Source organism: Anopheles marshallii, chromosome X (assembly GCF_943734725.1).
Source record: "Anopheles marshallii chromosome X, idAnoMarsDA_429_01, whole genome shotgun sequence".
Lineage (NCBI taxonomy): Eukaryota > Metazoa > Arthropoda > Insecta > Diptera > Culicidae > Anopheles > Anopheles marshallii.
This window is the reverse complement of record NC_071325.1, coordinates 17,548,765-17,573,958: the sequence shown is the minus strand read 5'-3', so window position 1 is coordinate 17,573,958 and position 25,194 is coordinate 17,548,765. Positions and strand designations below refer to the sequence as shown.

General features: G+C 40.4%; 4 protein-coding genes across 4 annotated transcripts; 2 read left to right on the top strand and 2 right to left on the bottom strand.

Moving 5' to 3' along the window:
• Positions 1–5,674: 5,674 nt before the first annotated feature.
• On the bottom strand, positions 5,675–7,471 carry LOC128707718 (N-acetylgalactosaminyltransferase 7). Its single transcript, XM_053802680.1, has one exon. It carries the CDS (start codon positions 7,469–7,471, stop codon positions 5,675–5,677), a length of 1,797 nt encoding a protein of 598 aa, XP_053658655.1.
• Positions 7,472–9,438: 1,967 nt separating this feature from the next.
• On the top strand, positions 9,439–11,922 carry LOC128713691 (FAU ubiquitin-like and ribosomal protein S30). Its single transcript, XM_053808557.1, has 2 exons — positions 9,439–9,513; positions 11,599–11,922. The coding sequence occupies exons 1-2, from the start codon at positions 9,439–9,441 to the stop codon at positions 11,917–11,919; spliced, it is 396 nt and encodes a 131-aa protein (XP_053664532.1). The 3' UTR covers positions 11,920–11,922.
• Positions 11,923–14,245: 2,323 nt separating this feature from the next.
• Positions 14,246–14,778, bottom strand: LOC128713946 (40S ribosomal protein S14a). Its single transcript, XM_053808824.1, has 2 exons — positions 14,539–14,778; positions 14,246–14,464 (listed from the first exon to the last, which is right to left on the bottom strand). The coding sequence occupies exons 1-2, from the start codon at positions 14,776–14,778 to the stop codon at positions 14,246–14,248; spliced, it is 459 nt and encodes a 152-aa protein (XP_053664799.1).
• Positions 14,779–21,066: 6,288 nt separating this feature from the next.
• LOC128709925 (xenotropic and polytropic retrovirus receptor 1-like) lies at positions 21,067–23,703 on the top strand. Its single transcript, XM_053805332.1, has 6 exons — positions 21,067–21,135; positions 21,308–22,487; positions 22,672–22,866; positions 22,956–23,125; positions 23,219–23,508; positions 23,580–23,703. The coding sequence occupies exons 1-6, from the start codon at positions 21,067–21,069 to the stop codon at positions 23,701–23,703; spliced, it is 2,028 nt and encodes a 675-aa protein (XP_053661307.1).
• The last annotated feature ends 1,491 nt before the right edge of the window (positions 23,704–25,194 follow it).

Here is a 25,194-nt window from a genome sequence, read left to right as displayed (position 1 = left end):
AATTCCGTTTTTAGATATTTAGTAACCTAAATATTCAATTTCCGTTTTGGAAAATTCCGATTTCCTCTCGTTTATCTCTACATTGTGCTTTTCAAGCCTTTTTAACACTTCGCAAAGGTTTTCTTTATATTGTTCTTCCGTTTTACTTCCTACTAATATATCATCCATGTTGTGTCGTCACTTTGATGAAAACGTGACAATTACACATTAAAACTCGTTTATTACACTAAAAGATAACACACGCGCTGAAGCAAAAATGACTGTCTCTAGCGGACGTCTTCTTCTTCTTTATTTTATTGAGGGGGAAGATCTTCATGGAGAACCATCCTCCCAGAAGGGGAAGCCTGCTCGTATGCTAGAGTTATGAAACTGCCCGATTTGTCTCAGCACCTATGGACTAGAAGCCCCTCTATCCTCAGAACTGTTGACGGATCGCCGATAAGGCATTACTTCACCAGCAGTCCTTTAGGGTACACCCGGTGATAAAGCCGAGTCTCCTACGGCAGCACACTGTGGTCCTTGGTTAGAGGACCAATCATCTGCAATGCAATCATCCACTACAGCAGGAGCCATCAACCGGCTACTTGGCTATCCGAAGGTAGCTAGTTTACTAACAACGATAACAGGCCAGCTCAGGTGACACACAAATGCACCACACATGAACCGACCCTCCTTAGCTTCGCGCAAGACGGCGTTCGTTGCGTATTGCACGCTGTTGAAGCCTGACCATGACGACCCTGATACCTCCATTGACCATCACCCAGGCATCTTTGCTGCTCGTAATAAGAACAATGATATTGCTCGGGGAGATGGTTGTACTCATAGCTCGCTCAACCCGGACTCGCATAGCAGCAGAATATAGCATGTTCCAACGACTCGACTACTCCGCACATCGGACACTTGGCAGATGAGATGAAATTCATCCGCTGGATAAACTCGTTGTGAATGCCATGTCCTGTAAGGAACTGGGAAAGGTAGAAATCTATCTCCCCATATTTCCGGTCCAGCCACGCTTTCACCTCCGGAATAATAACTCTTGCTACACGATGTGCCACAATTCGATAGAATCGCCTTAGCCACTGTCGGCGACACTCGAAACGTAGAGCTTTGTCCCACACAGGAGCCGCGTAGCGCACCACGGCCGTGACGGTAGCGGCAACGACTTTACGTCGACTACTCCGTGGACCATATCTATTACGCATCATCTGTGTCAGCATATTCATGAATATACCATGTCGCTTTCTCAACAGTATTGTAAATGTGTTGAGTGTACTCAAGGCGATCATTAATGATGAAGCCCAGGTACTTCAAAATGCGCGACGACTGAATCACATGATCTCCCACTCTGACAGATGAACACTGCTGACCCCGATGAGAGCTGACCAGAATATATTCTGTCTTGGAGGGTGCTAGTTCTAGCTGCACTAATTGCATCCATGCGAATATTATTGCAATCACTTCCTCCACAGTTCTTTCGATGTCTCGGATCATACTACCTCGCACCGTTAGTCCAATGTCGTCGGCGAAACCAGTCAATGTCGCTCCTGTTGAAAGAGGTAGTGACAGGACGCCTTTGTACATAATGTTCCAAAGAGTCGGCCCGAGGACCGACCCTTGCGGTACACCCGCTGTAACTCTGCGCGATACTGTGCCCTCCCAGGTTTCGTAGGACAGAACTCGTCCTCTGAAGTAGTCCCCTAGGCACATTAATACTTCTCAGTGCTGCTGCTATGGCGAGCCAACTCGCATTATTGAATGCATCTCACATCCAGAGTGATAATCGTGCAATGGCGGTTGCTGTATCGGTTCTTGGACCGTGCCTGTTCCGCTATGGCGACTACGCTGAGGATCGCATCCACCGTCGATCTACCTTGCCGAAAGCCGAACTGTCTATCTGACAGGGCCCCCGTAGACCCGACGTGCTGATTCAGTCGGTTAATGACACATCTCTCTAATCCCTTACCCGCTCCATCGATAAGTAGAATGGGCCGACTCGACCTCGTCCGGCGGCTTCCCGGGCTTAGGGATGAGGACCAACTTCTGCCTTTTCCACTGATCGGGGAATTTCCCCTCGTCAAAGGCCTTTTGGTATGCAACTTGGAAGATTTCGGTTAAGTCTTCATAGCTACAGCCAGCGCAACGTTAGGTATCCCGTCAGGCCCGGGCGCATTCTTTGGCTGTAGCCTTTGAGCAATCTCAATTATTTCGCGTGTGCTCACGGGGACCGGAGGCGTGGTGGTCTCCGGCTCGTAAGGAGGCCATTCCATTGGTGCGTGCTCGGAAAGAGGTGATCCACTATCAGTTTTAAGGCGCACCGGATCCCGCTCGATAGGGGTTTTGTTACCCCTCAAGATCCACATAAGGATCTGGTACGCCGGACCAAAGGGCATCACGTCTTTCATATCCACTAGGCCCTTAAACAGACTGCGTTTACTGTCTTTGATAGCCCTGTTGAGTCTGCTTCTAGCGACTTTGTATTTGGCGAAGCGCTGATGATAAAGAGGCGATTTGAAGGATCGCTGCGCTTGCAATTGTCCGCAATTTCGTCCGTCCATCAAAAGGACTGGTTTCGCATTCCCCTTGTGGCTTGGGATTTCTTCGGCATGACTGCTTCGCATGCGCTGTTGAGTGCTTCCATGAGTGACCAGTCATCTACAACGTCTTGACGGTCTAGGTGGAGGGCCCACGCCTCTTTGAAGATGTCAGTATGAAAGTATTTGATCTTAAACCCAATGGTGGCATTGGGGTTTTGGTGTCCAGTGGTCCCTACGCATCCAATCTGGATGATCGCTCTGCATGTGCGTATCAAGCACTTTCCACCTTGCACCCTGCGCAAACTCAGCACTGACAATGGTTACGTCCACAAACGACGATTTGTTCGAAGTTTGGAATGTTGGTAGTTACCCGTCATTTAAGAGGACAACATCCAAACAAGCGAGGGCTGTGAGCAATTGCTCACCTCGTCGTTTCTGGGGTTCTCCTCGTTTCCTATTGTCACTGCCTCAGCAAAATGACCATGCGCTGAAATTACCTCCAATAACGAACTTCTTGGCGCCTGTCGCTGACAGTACCAGGTTGTCCAGTAGCACTGCGAATTCCTCTTCTGTCCAACTGGGCGTTGCATAACAGCAACAGAATATAATGTCGTGCTTGACGACTGCCACCAAACTCTTTTGTGTCGTTGTTATGACACGTCGGACAGGAAAGCTGCCTGTTGTGATTATAGCACTTTCAAGCGTAAAGAAACTATGCCCAGGTTTAGAAGGAAGCCTTAGGTTGTTTTTGGAGTTAATAAGTTCCATAATTACATATACTTTAGCTGTAGCTAGGTTGAGCCGCTGGGCATTAATACTAGCTAATTACGAGTATGAAATAGAACATAGGCCGGGAAAATACATGGGTCATGTGGATGCTTTAAGCAGGATACAATTAGCAGAAGAATCATTTGTAGAAGAAGTCAAGGTGCCATCGAACGTATTATCTTCAAATTAAATTATGGACATTTAACTTATAAGAAAGTACCAGAAGAACGATATACTATTGAAACAGGTGTATGAGAATGTAAAATACGGTTGGTCAAAATGAGTCGGGTCCTTGAAAAGATTATGCCAAAGTCAAAAATAATTTGGGCATCGAAAATGGAAAACTTATATTCAATGATAGAGTAATAGTACCTGAAAAACTGTAAGAGGAAATAGTAAAATTATTTCACAGAAATTATTGCGCTCTGTTAGGGCACTGGATCGCTGACCTTGTGACCAGCACCACAGTTGGCACTTTTTGGGGATGCAGTAGGGATGACGGAACACACCGACGTACCGTGATCCTAGGCGCAAGTTGCACAACGCTCCTTCATGCTGCATTTACGCGAGCCATAGCCTAAGCCTAGACATCGCAAGCATTGTTTGACGCCTCGACGTCCGCGAAACGTTTCCCACCGAACACGAATGGATAGTATGGCTTGGATCTCTCACTCGATCTTGCACTTGAGATTATTTTTTTCGTAATTTATGGCTTTCAAAGTTACCAGCTACTATCGAACCTCGCTGGTTGGGATATGAATGCGTGCCAACTAGTGAGATCCCACCTGATGGTTGGGTTATTTGCCATCTATAAAAATCAATAAATTAACCGAATAAGCACACGAAGTTCACACGAACCGGACAGATAGATCAACGAAAACACGTCACGTGATAAAAGCGCAAACAATTGGGTGTAATATACCCCAAAAATGTTAGCAATGTGTTTCTATAAAAACATTGCACAACAAACGCCTTTATTAGCCGCTCTGCAACGGTAATTGAAAATCAATATTTTTCATTATTCAATACAATGTCGATGATCAATAAACTTTTTACCGGATCTTCCGCGGCTATGCAACAGTTTTTGTGCACACTTACACTTAATACTTACACCTAAATGAGCGGCTCACCCCAAATTCCCCCCTCCCCATTTTAACAGCACTTCGAGTATATTTCTTCAGTGTTGAATTCTACAATTGCTTCTTTTATTGCGGTTTATCTCATGTATCGCGCGCGGTACCATCTTTTGATCAACCTCCAAGCCGGTGCTTAAATACGCCATTAATAGATAACATTTCGATGCCACTGAGGACATAACACTCGTTGATTGTAACAAATAAATATCAAACTAAACCGTCTGATCTAATGGGAAACCTAACGTATCTTTATGGCTTAAACTATAAGGGTTTCACATAATTGTCGTTAGAATGTCGGCAGTAATATTTGAATCGGTCACAAGGAATGGGTGTGTTCGTATAATGATATAGCGATATCGATAGCGTTCATGAAATTAAGTCACTCCATTTTCTGTGTAATATACTTCCTTCGTACCGTATGTAACTATAATATTGCAGTGCGTTGTATATAATGTTTTACAGAACACGTCCATTGTCCGGACGTAGACGCTTCGATTTGTTCTGAAAATCCTATCAACATATCAACCAAAGGTGCAGTGGTACGAGATCACTTGTTTTCAATCATATTTCAAAACATTTTTTAATTTCAAAATGGATTTTTTTTGTTTTATTCAACGCTTTTTTGCATCTCACACACCGAGATGATGTTATCTATTCAAGTATCACTAATTGTATAATAAATTCTCACTATTTTCATCATGCAGTACTCTATCGAATCGGTCGGAAACGTATGCTTCACTACCTTTTTTACATTTGCATTACCTCACGCTCAACAAACACAAACACAAGAAGAGCAGTTATATCAACTTGCGTACGTAAGACAAACCCTTGACCCGAATTGGTTTAAAGATAACTGAACAGAAATTGAAGACACTACCGAAATCATCAAAACTGTGGCTACCATTATTAGACATTGTTTATCGACATTATCGACACCTATCAGCAAACTGTACACACAATTGCAGTCTATTTTTAGTAACATTTTTTTTATACCGTGAGAATATGTTTTTAGATCTTCAGAAGAATTTTTTTAACTAAACAATTACCCCCAACTGATTGATCTACATCATGCTGTGATGACGGGAACGGATGATAGAGTCAGTCCAAAGTAGCGGAAGTTTACAGAATTATTTACCAACATCTGTGTTTTTGTCGATATTAAGAACTCGTTTTCCACCATTAGGAAAGCCCTAATGCTCTGATAACAACTGTATAAGAGCATAAACCCTGACGCTATTACCAGTGCGGTTGAATTTCTTGAAATTTCCATGATTGGTACGCGTTGTTCATGTCGCAAGGCATCAGCGCTAACTGACGGGTTTGCGGCTGATAGCCCATGCATTTCTTGTGCGTTCTATGCAGCAGTGTGCCGGAATGTTCGTCGTACTGCCAGGGTCCATCGACAGTACCGAGGCGACAGAAGGCAAGCTTTATCTCAGCGTTGTATGCTTCGATGCATCGTTCGCCGACACCAAGCTGGCCTGCACCATTCAGCCGTATTAGCTGGTTGTGACCCTGACCATGACACGGCTGCAGACCGATGACGGCTGGTGGCTGGCGACCGAGCGCGTCAACGCACATATCCTTACCGACGTTGTGAAGTTCGCCCCATTTGACGTTTGCCGGTAGCATCGGATACTTGTCCAGCACATCGTAAGCGACGTTATCCATGTACCATTGAAAACTTTTGCACTGTAGCCGTTCCTTCAGCGCTAATTGTTCACTAATGTCGCCCATGTCGAGGAAACGGGCGAGTGGTTCTCGTGTGTAAAAGTACTCCTTGTACGGTCCGTCGAACCATGTTTCTATGACCCGCTTGTAGTTGATCGTGATCAATGGGCCCTTCTTCTTGCTCGCTAGCTTTCCAAAATTGTACGGCATGAAACCACGATACACATGCCCCACTCTTGAGCATGGCACCCACTCTATACTGCCGCCACACTGCCAAATTTTGAAGCTTAGCTCAAAGTTCTCACCACCCCACACAAGCAGACCGGAATCATAAGCACCGAGCTCCAGGAAGAAACGACGATTAATCGCGAATAGTCCACCCGCATGTGTTGGGCTGCGATATGGCTCACTGTCGTGCTTGCGCCGCTTCTGCTCCCTACGCGGCACCTCATTTTCTTTGTACAGCATGCCCCACTCGAAGATGCCGCGGTAATGATGCCCGTCTGCGTAAACAGGCCGATACTCGAACGTCTTGTGATCGATACCATCGATGATCGGTACGGTCATGACGGTGCGATCACGATGAATAGGTGCAAGAAGCGGTGGCAACCAGTTTGTATTGACTTCGCAGTGGGCGTCCAGGTAAACGATAACCTCCCCGGTCGCCTCCTTAGCGCCACGTGAACGCGTACGAATCAACCCTTCTCGTTCGCTGTTTCGTATCAGCCGCACCATACCGCCGAAACGCTCAATGTAACGCTCTAGCTTGCCCTTCAGATCCTCCTTGTCCGAATAGTCGTCAACGAGGATTATTTCGTGAAGCAAATGCTTCGGGGAACGGTTCAACACGGAGTGCACGGTGCGCATTAGCACACTGAAGCCCTCGTTGTGGAAGACTATGATAACACTCGTGCGGGGTAAATTATAAGGGTAATCCCAATGCTTGCACTCCTCCAACCTCGTGTCCTTGATCGTGCGATCTAGAGAAATCGCATCTGACACGACAATATTCATACCGTATTCCATCTCAGCATCGGTGGCACGATTCTGCTGGTCTTCGGGCAACACATACGCCTTCCCACCTTCGCCCGGTCCCTCCGGTGTGGATTTATCCACTGGTTCGAAGTTACCCAAACCCTCCACCAGTTGCGGTACCTCCTTCGGATGACTTCGATCCTCTCCGACAGGAACGCCACCATCGCCATCACCTCGCTTCGCTACGAACCGCGCATTGTACACATCCTTCACTGTGTGCTGATCGACTCCAGACCAGGTCGCTATCATGTACAATATCATAATCACGATCGTCAGAGCGACCGCGATGCGGAAGATCCGACCGCCTCGTATGTTTGTCACTCGCATTCTACCGGACGACCAGTTATTTGGCTACGTGTCCAAATCTTCGTATGGTTTCGCATTCACGCCGGGCACCGCCACGATTTGGTACCGTCGCAAAGAACAATCAAGGGTTTTATTATACACACCAGCAAACCGGAATCGTTTACCACACGGAGTAATTACGACCGGTCGCTTTCTCCGTTGTCGTCACCAGCTCCTCCACTACCACGGCCGCCAACCTTCATGTGCCCCTGCTAAATCGGGTGCACGCATACGTACTCCACTTCAAAAGGGTATTGATATATGAGGATTTAGTGGTGAACCTACAGCTCCTTTAAAATTAGTTCTGATCGCTGGATTGCTGATATGTTGAATCTGTTTCGTTGATTCTGTCTGTTTTCAACCAGGAAAAAAGACACTTTCTAACTGTTTTATAGAAATGCTCGGATTTTTCAAATGCTGTATGTGTTCGGCTGCAAGTGAAGTTGTGAGTGCGAGCGTGTGTAATTTCTTTCATACGTAAACAATTGTCAAACGTCAATGCGGAACGAAACGTCAGCAAATGACTCAGGTAACATTTTTCATCCCCACACAGGCTGACATGCTGAAAATGCTGTCAACGGACAATCCCACATACTATACAGTCAATACCTGAAATACGCGGATAATGCGTCCCCGAGAAATCCACGTACCTCGAATATACTCGAGTTCAATTTTAAAACATCGTTTATCGTTTAAACACGACGAGTTTCCTCTAAAACATCATTAAGGGATCGAATACCTATTTCGACGTTACGAAGCACATTTAAAATTTATATTTCTATGATTATTTCGAGATTTATTATTGCTGTAATCAGCAATATTTTAAGAATAATATTTAAACAGTCTTTTCCCAAGTTAAGCGACACTCGAGTTACGCGAATTCGAGATACGTGAATATCACAATTTTGACAATTCGTGTAAAATTGTATGTGGAATTGTAGTTTGTATTTGTCAAATGTCAAATTTTTCCAAAAATACGATACATTTTAATTTTTAAAACATTAATATTCGTAAAAATTCACTCTAATTGTTGAAATAAACGTGAAGATATTAATTATTAATGTGCTTCGTAACGTGAAAAGAAGAAATCGATCACTGAATACTAACTAAAACGATATTATAAAGGTAATCCGAGTAACGCGAAAATTCGAATTACACGAATTTCTCTGGCACGCATTATTCGCGTAACTCAGGAAAAGACTGTAATAATAACAAATAGTAATGTGTTTTTGTGATAAATGTAAATATAAATTCAGTTCTACGTACAAAATTCCACGAAATATAAAATTTATTAAACCCACGTATCTCTGAATACGCCTTGATCGAGAATCTCTCTATTGACTTTACAACCAAGATAAACGTTCACAAAACCACAGGAATATGTAGAATATGAACATGTTGAATAGAACAATATATTTAAAGTTTGATTTTTTTGCAAACATTTATTGACAGCAATACATTGTGTCGTTTGTTGCGAGCGTGCTCCGGTCATGGAAAAGCCTTTTGCAGCATATATATGTCACTGCCATTTCCGTGATCGTTCTGACAATCTCCATGCCTCTTTCTTTTCGAGTTAGCACTTCGCTCAGGGTACGTGTCCTCAGGAAGCGTCGTTGAATTTTATTAGATTTAGTGGTTGTTATACCTAAATATCAGCAAATAAATTATGTAGAACAACGTTTTTAAGATTTCAAGGTATTCCAGTTTCTCTTAGAATGCGAAATTTGTTATTGTTAGACCCGGCATGCGGGAAAACCACACGCGTTTTCTATTGAAGCTAATTTGCTGATGCTTCGGTAAAAGAACCAGAATACCTTCATCAGTTAAAAGCGCAACAACCTCTGTTAATTGCTTGAACAGTTTTGTATTAAAAGGTAATATTTTTTTTTCTTTATTCCAGTGTCAAACCAACGCGTTTGATTTATTTATAAGCCTTTAAAAAAGTAAAGATGCAGCTGCACGTACGTGGGTTGAACACGCACGTCTTGGACGTTCAGCCGGGTGACAACATTGCTCATGTGAAGGTAAGCACCAATAATTTATTACCATTGTGTTCTCGTACACCAAAAGAAATTAATTAAGCATTCAAGAAGCTATCGTAACGGTTTGCAGAGGACAGCAGAGTCATATATGAACTATCGACTTGACTCCCTAGAACCACTGCTAGAGAAAATTCTGATCGTTTGAGCTGCGTTTCCCACCCTTCCATGGCATGGATTCTGTAGTATAGGATTGCGTCAGTACAAATTTAAATACATCCATTTAGACCCGCTTGCAAACTGTACCAAACCGCTACACATTAAAAGTGAAAAAGGTCGGTCTAAGAACATTTGCTAGACTGAACAAAGCATTCAATACCAAACCCATCAGACCGTACGAAAAGATCGTTGGGCTGGATAAACCTTGTTGCAACAACCCGATTATTTTCTTGTAACGATCTTTTCTAATGACGCACATCCATTTGGCCCGATTGGTGCGTACTCCATCGCGCCTTATCTTTAGTGTTTGTGCAAGAGTAACGCATATTTATCTACTCAATAATAACGCTTTCGCTCGTTATAACTGAGATCGTCAAATTCGCTACAGGTTATCGTATTGAATATAGTTCCGGATAAACCTTGATGCATCAACCCGATTATTTTCTTGTAACGATCTTTTGTAATGACGCACATCCATTTGGCCCGATTGGTGCGTACTCCATCGCGCCTTATCTTTAGTGTTTGTGCAAGAGTAACGCGTATTTATCTACTCAATAATAACGCTTTCGCTCGTTATAACTGAGATCGTCAAATTCGCTACAGGTTATCGTATTGAATATAGTTGCGGATAAACCTTGATGCATCAACCCGATTATTTTCTTGTTACGATCTTTTCTAATGACGCACATCCATTTGGCCCGATTGGTGCGTACTCCATCGCGCCTTATCTTTAGTGTTTGTGCAAGAGTAACGCGTATTTATCTACTCAATAATAACGCTTTCGCTCGTTATAACTGAGATCGTCTAATCCGTTACAAATACAGATCCTTGAAAAAAAATAATACAGCGAACGTGCAAGCACCTATACAACATATTGTTTCCGTCAAATGGAATCGGTCACAATAATAAGTGTTATAATTGCAAAATAAAAGAATGAATTTGAGACCTTTGCTTTTTCCTGATTCGAAATATAAGGGGAGCGTATATTCACGACATTCATCATTCTTCAAGCGCAACTGAAAAACAAGCAAGCAGACAAAAAAGACCTAGCGTCCATTTGGTAGTCCAATTTACCACTGGCCGTATAACAACATCTGCAAGAGCGACGTTTTGAATCTGAGACCTTCGCCGATATCCAAGCAATGATCATCGAAGGGAGCTTTGATTCACGACATTAACATAGCAAATTGATATTCTTTTTTTTGTCGGCAGCCTCCAGCGGATCTTTGCAGATATTTGAACTCACTGATCCTCTACAACAATATCTGCCTATATAATATTTCTAAAACATTGAGAAGCGGTTGTAACATTATTTTGGTGTGCTATCCGTGGTATTTAATTGTTCTTACAACTCTAATAATAGAAAAAAAGATATGATTTGGGCGTATATATTGCGTTTGTGTCGTTAAACAGTAAATCGGACGTGAATAAATTTTTAAATTTTCTAAAAACAACAGGCCTCTACAATGAGTTCTTAGAAAAGAATTTTAATTGGGAAAATAGTCTACTATTAAATTAGCTTCGAAGAAAGTCTGTGCATGAGGCGAATGCAGAATAACTTCGAACAAAAATAATCAACAACTAAAACTGTTAAATATACATTCCAACATTTGTTTTACAAAACTTATACTTTATACCGGCAGACTCCAGCGGATCTTTGGAGATATTAAACTCACTGATCCTCCAATAAGAATTATCTGCCTAAATTATGTTATAACGTTAAGAAGCGGTTGTAACATTCTTTGATTGTGCTATCCGTATTGACCGTTCTAACAATTGTTAAACATCCGTTCAAATAGCTTCTTTTATTATACTAACACAAATTTAAGAACGAGAAAAGCTATAACACATTTTGTATTGAAATAGAACTAATTGATTAAGGTTTTTCATTTGCTCTTTACATATTGATAGGCTCTGCTAGCCGGACTTGAGTCTGTCGATGGTCAGGAACTTCATCTATACTGCGAAGGCACACCACTCGCTGAAGATGTCACTGTATCTCAGTTGACTTCCGCCGAACTCGATGTCACTGTTCGATTGCTCGGTGGTAAGGTTCACGGTTCTCTCGCTCGTGCCGGCAAAGTAAAAGGACAAACGCCCAAGGTCGAAAAGAAAGAGAAGAAGAAGAAGAAGACTGGCCGTGCCAAGCGACGCATCCAGTATAACAGACGCTTCTCGAGCGTAGTTCAGACGTACGGACGTCGCCGGGGTCCGAATGCTAACTCAGCCTAAGTATTGATCTAGTGCAGGGTCAACACGTGGGCTACTTTAAAGGAGGGAGTACGAAATGGAAGTTAAAAGTGGCAGCAATCAATGTTATTGTACTGGCATATGGTTTGGCAATAACAAGGATTGTTGAACCGTCAATAAAAAGCATTAAAACGCGAACGATCTTGGCTGTATAAATTCTATCGTACCAGTTGCACTCACCAATGAAGTCTCCAACTTTCGTCACATTTTTTATATTTTTCCTCTGTGAAGTGAAGTATGCCGGGAAAGGAAAATTGTCGTACCAATCATCGAAGTTAAATTTTATCGTTCTTGTTCCATTACAGACCGCACAAAGCCGAACCAAATCAACAATACCTGTTTGCTTCTTCCATCAAAACTATTTCGTATTGAAATATTTTGTTTCGTGTTGCTTATTGCGGGAACAACTAACTATCAACGCTCCAATCAACCATCGTGCAACAGTACAAACAATTCTACAATCAACCAGCAATTTAAAAATACACTACAATATTATCATGCTGATGCCCGTTTATGTTCGATAAAGCGATTACCTTCTACATTGCTGGCGATAAGAAGCAAGTAATAACATTTATGGATCAAAATATTTTCTAGGATTTTACTCAATCCAAATGAACAACAATTTTACATTTGTATCATATACAACATTGTTATGTATAGTAGCAAAACTGCTCAATTACAGCAGAAAAATACGCATTAGTTTGTTTATCAGTAACACCAAACTGATAGTTCTATCTTTTCAAACAGTTATTCAACTTAAGCAAGACGGAAATTCAGCAAAAACAATTTTACATTCTATCAAGGCATTAACATAAGTTTACATAAGTTGACTCAAGCGCAACTACCAACTTAATTGGAGGAATACGATTTTTCCATAGTTAGGCATTGAATCGGCAATATTGTATGATTTTTTTTTTCGTTTTACTGGAATGTTTAATTGCATAATTGAGCGCGTCGTGCTAGCATAGCCAGGTAACGAATTAGTTTGAAACGCTGTCCAGACTCCTCCTCCTCCCTCTACTACACCTGATGCCTGATGGGTTGAATTCCTTATGGTCCAGTCAGCGAGCTGGTGTATTCTCCAATATACCTCGTGCCGAAAAAGTCGCGGGTAAACACCTTATTCTTCAGCTAGTTTGTTCACCGCACGTTCTGCTAACAAATACCACCAAAGAAAGTCCGAAGCACCCGCTGCTCGAATATGGCGATTAAATTGGCATCCTCCGTTAGCAATGTTCAGGACTCGTAACCATAGAGGTTTACCGGATGTGTCAATGCGATATATGCCGCAATTTGCGTTTTGTTCTAGCTTCAACAAACTCCAAACTCCTGGTTTGTGGAACCCATAATAAGTACGATTTTCCATAACAAAGCACTTTCGTTGTTTCATTTAAGTTGTTGTTCGAGGATACAATCAACTTGTGGTAATGATTATTCCGTCAGTTATTTTACGATTTCAGGAATTTTTATGATTTTTTGAATTATACGATTATTTATACGCCTGGTGGAGGATAACGGTCAGAGTCTCCGACAAGCAGGTACTTTGTCTTCCTCGTATTGATACTTAATCATATTATTGCGTTTTAGTTGCTTTGCACACCGCCGAATATGAGCATCCGATGAATCTAGAAATTGAAGAAAAGGGATTGAAAGAAGAAATTAGAAAGAACGGGTGAAGTTATTGGTGAAGGTGAAGAACGGGTGAAGTATTGATGAAATAATTTTAGTTGTTATTGCGATTCATTATTCCATGTAAGAAGTGGAATCTTTTAGCATACAACACAGCTTCACGCTAACATAACATGACAGAGCTTTACGCGATGATTTATTTGCTTTTCTCTTAAGAACGACCGACCCGTATATTGTATTGAATTCTTCTTAATTTACTTAAGTATTTGAAGTATTTTTAACGTAAAATACAAGTATGGATATTGCAATTTTCTTTTAGACTCATTTGATAATTCTGTTCAATTGCTAGGCACATGAATTTAGCGATTTACTTCAACATCCTTAACAGACGAGCCATTGATTTCGAATGAGGTTGTAATCTAAAATATACGCGCTATAATGACATTAATTTGGCGGTTTTTAATAGATGGTTGTTTGCAATTTATTGGCATTCCTTATGTCAGTATAATCATTTCCAATATTTTTCGTAACGCTGGTTCAGAAAAAGAACTTAAGCTCTTCATAATTCACACCTACATACCAGCGTGTTAACAAAATAAGACAAACATCATAGCAAAATAAGTAGAATACCAAATACACCGACAGTGCGCGTGGAAAAAAAAAACCAAAGGCGTAGGGTTTATAGACGACGACCGCGACGACCACCCTTCCTGCGAGTAGAATCTGACGGAATCGGAGTGACATCCTCGATACGACCAATCTTCATTGAAGAACGCGCCAACGCACGGAGTGCTGACTGTGCTCCGGGTCCAGGTGTTTTAGTACGGTTTCCACCAGTAGCACGCAGCTTAATGTGAAGGGCGGTAATGCCGAGCGATTTGCACTTTTCCGCTACGTCCTAACGTCGGAGACAAACAATATTTCTATTATAAAAATTCGACACAATAATGATAATGGAAGAAATTGCCTTACCTGAGCGGCCAACATAGCGGCATAAGGTGAGGCTTCATCGCGATCGGCTTTTACCTTCATACCACCGGTTACACGGGAGATGGTTTCCTTACCCGACAGATCCGTGACGTGTACAAAGGTATCGTTAAAACTCGCGTAGATGTGAGCCACTCCGAACACTACCTCACCATCGCGTACCTGCGGTCCAAGCGATACTTGCACTTCTTCCTTCACGACTTTGTTCTTCCGTGATGGAGCCATAGTTAGACTGGATCACTGTAACCAAAGAAAATAACACAATTAAGTTTAATTTATCCCAAAGACTAATTCACACAAACATGCGGCTTTGGATATCAAGAGACTCTACAAGAACGAAAATTAAAGTGTTCTACACTTTGTTTAATATCGCAACAGCCTGAGATCCGATCGCTCACTACTTCCTCATCCTATGAGATGGAATTTCTGAAACTAAAAGACATTAATAACACATATATTTTCATTATTTTCTTACCCTGCAGCAAGCAGTTCGTGTTTCCTTGCCGAAGCGGAAGTTCAAAAGAGGCTTTCTCGTTTTTGACATTACATAAAGACCTTTCCAGTGACGCATGAAAAGGCATTTATGATGTACGGACCCTGAAGAGGCGGTAGAAGTTCACAGAGTACTGAACGGTACGAAACGGTGTCTCATTCCAGCAAGTTTACAGCTTGATACAAATCTCCCGTGGACGATTTTTCTCGGTATTCGGTATCGGTACTGGAATAAAATTCCTTGATGCGTAAATTTACAAAATCAGCTTTTGTATGTAAATGTGTGTTGAATTCCTAACACCTATGGGTTAGTTTGGTTTTGCCAAATAACGGAAACGCCAAATCAGAACTGTCAGTCCAGCGTCATCATGTGATATTCGGACTATTTGTTATTTTGTTTCAACATTAGCACGGAATGACAGTGGTATACCCTTTCGCACAGTGCACTTCTAGCTTCCTGCGCTTGCAAGTGATTTTCCGTCGTTCTTAAGTTGTGTTTTGTTTTTATTATTTGCTTACGTTATTTTCCTTTTAATTTGTTACTTCTAACCACACAATCGCGCACTGGATTAAGCGGGCCAGTCTGATTATTTGATTATAAAACCATATAAACACAATCAAACAGCAGTCCTGCAGCTCGACCAGCTGAACAGGAAAAACGGCGGTGTCGTCAAAATCGTGTTAATACGATCCAGTGTTTGTTCGGGTAATGTTCCAATTCACTTCTTGGGCCATTGCGTGGCCTCCGTTGTCACTGTTCTGATCGAAATCAGGCAATCAGAAGACTGTTCGTTAGTTTTGCATTCCGTGCATTGATCGTTCACACTCACACAATGGAACCTTATTTATTGTTTTCGACAGAATCGTCTCAGTTATCACGGACCGGGCGTGTTACGTAGCATAAGAACACCATTGCACGCTTTCGTCGCAAAAGGATGTCTAATCAGAATACATAAATTTTAACCGGTACTCACCTATCTCGCTGCGAAGTGTTCGTCCAGACGCAATAGAAAGCTGCACAGTTTGGACGCTTTAAAAGATCATCGCATCTTAAAATCAATCTGTTTCTACTAAATGCAAGGTAAGTAAGTGAATTATTATTAACACTATCACCAAGTCAAACATAAAATTTTCATTATTTGTTACAACGTACTACTAAAAGTGTTTGGCTGAAACAACTAGTTGTGATATACGACGATTACGACTAATGTGTGGTTCAGGAATGGTCATATCATGTACTCACAGAAACAAGAAGACAGAAAGATTGTGATTCCTCGTTTACAAGGTATTAGTTGAAATACGCAATTGAAATTGTTTGTCCAACTCATCGTGTGAACACGCGTTTGTGATGTTTTTACTAGCCTCAGATATGCGCTATGAATTAATGAATTTATGAATTGGATGCAATGATTAGATATGATCCCATGCAAGTAGACCAAACTACCGTTGACAGACGTGGTGTTGCAGAAAGTAATTCATCTGCTCTTCATCTACAAGCGATTTTTCTCATTACCTCTTCATCGAACTTCTTGTTGAGATGTGGTAAATAGTCTATTCTGAGCATCGATTTAAAAAAAATACATGTATTAGCAACAAAAACATGTTCATGCCGCTATCGATTCCCTTTGCATTAAAATATTTTATATTAATATACAACAAGGTATAAATGAATAAATAAGCCTCTTTGTGAGTCACAACAAGGCTATGAATTGTATATCAGTTAGCAACAAGCAACCACAAGAAGGTATGCTGCGGATTTATGGCACGAGAGCCGTACGTATGCCTGTTTCACCACCGGAAACCTGTTGTCCAAGTTCCTTTTTTCATTCTGCTAGTGGGAGGAAACACAAACCACGAACCACCCGTTAGGCCCTAACCGATTAAAGTCTGCACTTTTGTAAGTGCTGCTGATCTGAATGGAACTAAGCAACGAAAAACATGGGAGTAGTGTTTGAGGAAGGGTAGCGGAACAAACGACAGAATTCCGGACCTGTTTTTATCTTCTCCTTGCTGTCCCTTCTTAGCAACGAGTCAAACAGTCACGTCAAGCAACAAACAAGCGGATGCAACTGTTACGATACATGATATCATGTGCAATTCGTTTACGAAAGCATCAATACAACGATAAAACAGCACTGGGATTTGAAGGTGATTGCATTCCTTTTAGCTAAAATGTTCTTAATCACTTTCCACATACGGATAAAAGCTACCCTTCTACTGGTTATAGTACGATTTCTCCCAATAATACCATTACTTCACATCCTGCTTGAACTATGATGGTCAACCGTAGTTTTTCGTTTGAACTGTTAGTTGACCTTATTTAGTATTTCAAATTTAAAATGTATCATTACCATTACAAAGAATTTAGATACCTCGTTAACTGACATCAGGTATTTTTGTTTTTAATTCCCTAGTTCATGATTTCTTATCTCTCAAATTACGTTTGTTCGTCTAATATCGCTTTCACTGTTCCTCTGGTATACCCATAAACCTAATTATATACACTATACTTTGTTGCATTATGGCTGTGTGCTAGAGCGGACAATTAGTTAAATACAAAATCAATTTTTTCGGGTACTTGTAACCCGTTATACTGTTGAAAACGTCCCACGTACCGCATGGAGAAGTGAAGGCAATATACGATAAGTTCGTTTGCAGAACAAACCATTTCGCCTCCAACTTTTGCAGTTCATTTTTTGTGCAGCCCGCTTATGTTGTTTGTAATGCAATGTGTTAACACCAACGAAAAACTGCACACGGACAACATGGTTACTGATTTGTGCGATATACTTGTTATCTCCATTTAACCGGTGATATTTTCTGCTGAAAGATGTAGTATTTGCTTTTTGTGCTGTAATGCAATGTGGAATGACAAAAAATAGAAGTCTTTTGTGCTTACGTGTACTGGGTGGAAGTTGATTGAGTGGAACGGTCCTCAACCTAAAAATCTATTTCCTCACGCTCATAGTGAACATCTGGGGCTAGGTGTAGTAAGCTGGACGGTTGACTAAGTTTATTTACTTTTATCGGCTGCTTTTGATCACGTCTTGTGGGGGTTTAAGAACGCGTGAACCATGGTCGTGCTGTTTCACATATCATCAACTAGTCTCAATGCTAATGCAGTGTCGGGTTTCTAAAAAGATTGCATATTTTTAAATTAGTGCTAGTAATTATTGTATTTATACATCCTAAAAATAGGCGCATTTTAAATTATTTATTTGCATTTGTATACTTCCACTTTTTTAATCTCTTTATGTTTATGATATGAGTCGGGCCGGTTGCATGATGGTAACGGCGCTAGTCTTCACACGAACGGACCGGACCTATTTCCCGTAGCAAGGACTGTGACTAACCGGCTACGTGGTTAATATAAATCGATATAGCCAGGCCGTTCTAATAAAAAAAAAGAATTAGGTAATTTTTTGACCTTCTCATATTATAGAAACTACTGTGGGGGTTTAAGAATGGAAAATACATTCTTACAATACATACATTACATACATACATTACAATACATACATACATGAAATACATTCAGACAAATTTCATACCAACAGAACAGGACTTTTTGTTTGTGTAATATATATTTTATCATGATCGATTATTATGATAAGTTTTGCTTTGATAGGTGTAACATTGTCCTGTTATAGAATAATTTTGTCATGCTAAGCCTTGTCTATTGCTGATTTCGTCAGCTGACTTCAGCAAATTATAGATTTTTATACTGTTCTGCCTACATCAGTGCATGTTCCAGTGTTTTTAACTTTCCTATCCAAAGATTCTCGATAACACCTATTGGCCTCTCGGTTTTTTTAATGACCATTTCTGACACTTGGTTACCCTTGGAAAAGCAACTCTATACACATTTATCAGGTGTTGATAAGCATAAGATACCTAATGGCTCATATTAAAAACAATAGGTAGACTTACCGCAAATGATGATTGTTAGACACAAAGTCGCTCATAATTGGCCGCTCATAAGTATGTGTTGCAAAATTGTTGTTGGACCATTACACCATTACGAAATTATTGAGCTGTAAATTGTATGATGTGAGTTCCTCCATGGAAGCGAGACTCCGCTATGCTCAAGAGGTCGTTTGGATAGAACACAAGAAGCATAGGTTTTTAACAAAGGGCTTAATTAACGAAGGGTACACGGACAAGTTCATATGTGGATGTCATAAATTTTGGATGAAAAAAAAATGAAATGGAGCTGCCCGGTGCTATGATGGTAGCGGCGAAGTTCATCACACGAACGAACCAATTCCCATACGGACTAATCCCCCGTAGCAAGGACTGAATATTCGGATACGTGGTAAAATAAGTCGATGCTTATAACTAAAGGTAACTTAATATAGGATACAATTCACATTCGTTTGAATACATTTCCTTCTCGAAACAGTAAAAGGTCACCTTATCCCGGGCCATGGCCAAATTACTGTTTGAAGTACATAATAAATAGAATCAAAATTTATTAAATTCTGAACTTAAAGTGTTCATTTATATAATATTTTTACGCAGCTGTATTAAAAATTTCAAATCATTTTCACTAATGGCAAAAATTCACCCTGCATTGCAATCATTGCTGCTATTATATTTCCCCCTTCATGTTAATTGTTTTTATATATCTTCGAAACAATATCTTTATATCTTCGAAAACAGCAGTCTGAAAGACTATTACTCAAACGAAGTGAACATGTTGAAATCGTTGTCTATAAAACCGGCGATACACAAGCCATAGCTTGAGCGTTATTTGAATTGTTCGAATCAGTATCCGTAGGTATCGCGAACGTCCTCCTATTAACGGCCCGTGCAAGGAGATAAGATGGTCACGGCTGCTGCTGCTGGTACCATCACGTGAAGAACGCCCACATTCGGGCTTAAAGAAAGCTTGAAGAACGGTTTGTGTGTGTGAGGGTTATGGAAGTTATAAAGATGTCATCATAACGAGTAAACAACCGATAGCGTGGCTATACACTGCCAGCAGGACTGTTGTCGTCGTCATTACTCGCATTGTAATGAAGGTCTGCTTAGAGAGGATTTTCTTACGACCGTGTTACATGTTGATCGATAAACTGGTAGGTTCTGTAGATCAATGAAGGTTGTACGAATGAGGGTTTGTGCTCACTACTCGGTAACAATCATATCGGTATGATATTCTTGTCAGGTAGAATTGACAATCAATTTAAGAATGAATAGATCTATCTCTTTGATAATACGGCGAAAGCCGTCATACTAGAAATTAAATAAATAAATTGATGGAACATTGAACAATTGTCAATATTGATCTCTTGGGAGATAATCTGAAGAAGGGTTTAATCATTCACTACCCATTCTCTAGTACAAATCAAAGCATACTAATACATGCGCGATTGAAAAAGATTGCTTAACATCACAAATAAAAACAAACAAACAAACGAACAAAAAACTTACCGAATCCATAGCAATTTCTCCAAACGTACATAAATACATAAAAACTGGTGCAGAAAATAGAGAAATAGTCTGTCTATCTAGCAAAAGAAGTACAGCCAAAGAAGACAACAAAAGAAAGAGGCCATTAACAAATGTCTCATAAACTAGATTACTTTATCAAGATACACAGCTTATCAGGGGAAAATATGGCCAAATATTCACACAAATATTCTAGAAACTAATGAGAACTCTTTGTTATAAACGATTGTGAATGAGACGGTGCTTCGACTAAATTTGCTCATTAACCTCAGAATATTATTTTCTGTCTTTCAGTTATTCCTTGCATATGTTCCTTATACCGGAAGCTTGATGCAATTGTAACACCAGGCCACTAATTTGCTCCACCAAGACGAGAAATTGTTTGAGGAACGAGAAATACAAAGTAATGTAATGTTGCAGCTGATGTATTGAAACGAGTATCACATAATCCGGACTTAAATTGTATATCGTAGGGTAATAATACACAGTTTTGCTTATCAACATTGGTGGAATTCGAAAGGTGTTTTGGAGATCACGGCAGTTTCTGAAACGTGACGTGACACTGTCAGGATGAAGTTTGCAGAACACTTATCCGCGCACATCACTCCAGAATGGCGCAAACAATACATCAACTACGAGGTATGTAATCCACTGTTTAGTGTTCGAAATTAGACCATCATCCCACTTTCCTATTTATTTAAATATTTATATTATTGTAGTTGTAGTAGTTGTATGAAATAAACAGAAAATTGTACACATCCATATTTATAAGCGAATAAAGTAACATCAAATTGTAATTTATTTCTTTTAGGAAATGAAAGCAATGCTGTATACCGCTAATGAAGAAGCACCGGCGCTGGACAGCGTAGAGGAAGATGTTAGAAAACGACATTTTGCAAACTTCGACGAAAACTTTTACCACTACTGCGATCAGGAGCTGAAAAAAATTAACACATTTTATTCGGAAAAGTTAGCGGAGGCGACACGTAAATATGCCGCCCTGATCACCCAGCTACGGACTACGCTCGAGAGCCAGCAAAAAAGCAAGAGCAAAGGTCACAGTCATAAACCAATCAATTTACCCTACCGGAAGGCACAGGAGTTAAAACTCGCGTTCAGCGAATTCTATCTCAGTCTCATTCTGCTTCAGAACTATCAAAACCTCAATCATACCGGCTTTCGCAAGATATTGAAAAAGCATGACAAAATATTGGTTTCGGACAACGGCGCACGATACCAGAAGGAGCATGTCGAGATGAGTCATTTTTTCATCAACAAGGACATTGACAAACTGATCAATGACACAGAAACAACAGTAACGACCCAGCTCGAAGGTGGCGATCGGCAACGGGCTATGAAGCGTCTACGAGTACCACCTTTAGGCGAGCAACAAAGCCCATGGACCACCTTCAAGGTGGGCCTGTTCAGCGGTAGCTTCGTTGTGCTGTTTGTCGCCGTGATCTTATCTGCCGTCTTTCATGACAGCGCAACTGGCGAGAATCTCAAGATCGCTTTCCGACTGTACCGCGGTCCATTACTGCTAATTGAATTCATTTTTCTAATCGGCGTTAATATCTATGGGTGGCGTTCGTCCGGTGTAAACCATGTGCTCATCTTTGAGCTAGATCCTCGCAACCATCTATCCGAGCAGCATCTGATGGAGATGGCGGCTATCTTCGGTGTGGTATGGACGCTGAGTCTATTGAGCTTCCTGTACAGCGCAAGTCTGAGCATACCACCTTACGTCAATCCACTCTTTATGACCGTGATCATGATCGCATTCCTAGTCAATCCATTGCGCGTGTTCCGTTACGAGGCGCGTTTTTGGTTGCTGAAAACGATCGGCCGCATGGTGGCAGCTCCTTTCTTTCACGTAGGTTTTGCCGATTTCTGGCTGGCTGATCAGTTAAATAGTCTCGTCACAGCTCTACTAGATTTCCAATTTCTTACGTGTTTTTACGCTACGAATGGCAATTGGTTAGAAGCAGGCAGTGAGTATAACCTCGTTTTAATCATATGAAAATATAATCAAACATCATTCTCTCTTAAAAATACTAACTTATGCTAGTTTTAGATAATCTGAATGTAATAGATTTTTGAACTTAATTTTAATCCAATTTTAGCAGATGAATTAGCTAATAAATTATTGTGTCTGTAAATAATTATCTTTTGCAGATACTCGTCAATGTATGGAGGAAAGCTATATAATCCGTCCATTGGTGAATTGTTTGCCGGCATGGTTTAGATTTGCCCAGTGTCTGCGCCGTTATCGAGATTCCAGAGAGGCTTTTCCACATTTGGTGAATGCTGGCAAATATGCTACAACTTTCTGCGTAGTCATTTTTTCCACATTACGGTCCGCTAATGCTTGTAAGTTTCATATAACAGGGTTGTAATAATATCTTAGATTTTAATGTTATTTATTCAATATAACCTAAAAACAAACTTTTATTATTCAGATAAATATGAGGACTCTTCGGATAACGTTTTCCTTTGGTTATGGCTGTTTAGCTCCGTTGTATCGTCCTGCTACGCATATACTTGGGACATCAAGATGGATTGGGGATTGTTTGATAAGAACGCCGGAGAGAATACTTTCCTTCGCGAAGAGATTGTTTATTCCATGCCAGTGAGTATATGTTTCAATATACTATCCGTAACATTGTATCAGTTGCGAATTCGTTATCTTATTTTATTTTTATTTCTTTCTTCTATTTTTTAGTTTTTCTATTATTTTGCGATCATAGAAGATCTGGTACTGCGGTTCGTTTGGATTGTATCATATGCACTGACGGAAAATAAGCTTGTCAGCGGTGATCTAATGACATCGATCCTGGCACCACTTGAAGTGTTTCGTCGTTTCGTATGGAATTTCTTCCGTCTTGAAAACGAACATTTGAATAATTGTGGTAAGTTCCGTGCTGTACGGGACATCTCCATTGCTCCAATAGATTCTAACGACCAAGTAATCATACTCAAAATGATGGACGAAGAGGATGGTGTGATTAATCGGTAAGCAAAATTCACATTCGATGTATTGTTTGAGTAGGTATTTTATTTGATTCTTTCTTTCTCTGCCATAGGTATACTAAGCATAATCGACCAAAGCCAAAAAAGACGAAAGACGATCGCCGACCCTTGTTACCAGCATTTAAGGGAACGCATGAAGCCACGCCTCCCGATGCGACGAGCACCAAACACGTTTGAGTGTGCGTACAGTTGCAAATTTAAATCGTATGCAAATTGATTTCAAACGAAAAACCTATATACTGATTGTTAATTGGTTGTTCATTGCCAACTTCTTTTGATTTGCCAACATTTTATCATGTCCAGCGTACAAAAAAAGATTAGCGCGTGTCTTTAGCAGGAAATTTTTAGGTAGTACTTAGAATGTACTTATTTTCGTGTTGGTTAGGTTCATTTCAAGATTTTGTTTTGTTTGTTTTACTGAGATAATCCAGGTTCATGTAAAGGCACATTAAAAAGGAGGAGATCTAATTTTTATCAGACATTCTCTTAAATATTTAATTCTAAAATATTTTAATTTATCCGGACACAATAACTTAGTAGCTTCATAGACATCGATTTTCTAGTTGCGTAAGGATTGTTCTGTTTTCAAATACTACTCATGTTTTTAATTGGTGACTATTGTATGAGCCCAGTGAGCATGATGCAACGGTCAAATAGAGTAACCGAGGAAGAAACTTTTCAACAACACACCCCGGTCCGAATTAAAATCTAGGTTAGATCTTGCCTCTTAATACGCAGAACTGATAATTCCGCTATTGGTAATTGAAATCTACAAACAGCCTTACCTTTACTGTATCAGAAGTTGTTACATACAGTAACAAATGAAGAGAGAAAAAATAGAATAACAATTCGTTCGCACAGTTTTCTAAAATAATTATTGAAACCAGTTCCATTGCATGATTGCCTAAAGATTCATGCCAATTACCAAAGCAGAGGAAGGGTACTTACAAGCCGCCGTAACATAAGAGACATTCCGTTCTGCACGGTACCAAAAAGGTGCGATGCCTATGTTGGTGGATGAAGAGAAAACATATGAACATGTATGCCATATTAATTGGATTTTATAAAACCAGTGTTTCGTGGATTCATTTGGATCGTTTTATAAATAATAGAATAAGAAATGGCACAGATGTACTAAACAAACCAAGGAATCGCGGTAGTTCAGGCCACGTCACATCAAATAAGACAATATGCCTTACAGAGAGACTACAAAATATGAATCATCTTCTACGGTGTTTCAGCAAATTTTGCCTTAAATCAAACTGGTTAATATTCGCGTTCATGTAAGCAGAAAAATGAGATTTTACTGTTCCACTACTGCGAATCTTTGAACATGGTTGACTGCAAAAAAAACGTAATAGGTAACACAATTGATATATGATATTGATAGAATGCAGGTATGCATATATGCAGGGACATACCATCTTCCAAAAATGGCCATAATATTAGAATAGATGCTACAAAATCTTCAACGATTATATTAGTTTTCCTCATCGCAGTATTACTTAAGTTAATATTACTGTTACAGTTATTCATTCTGCACCCTAAAAATTTGAACGGGTTTGTTGTGCAACGTAAATGGTTGTTCTGTTTGATACTTTTATAACATTGCTTTCCTCTGTTTCGTTAACGTTTCTTCCAATTTTATATTATTTTTATACTTCCAAG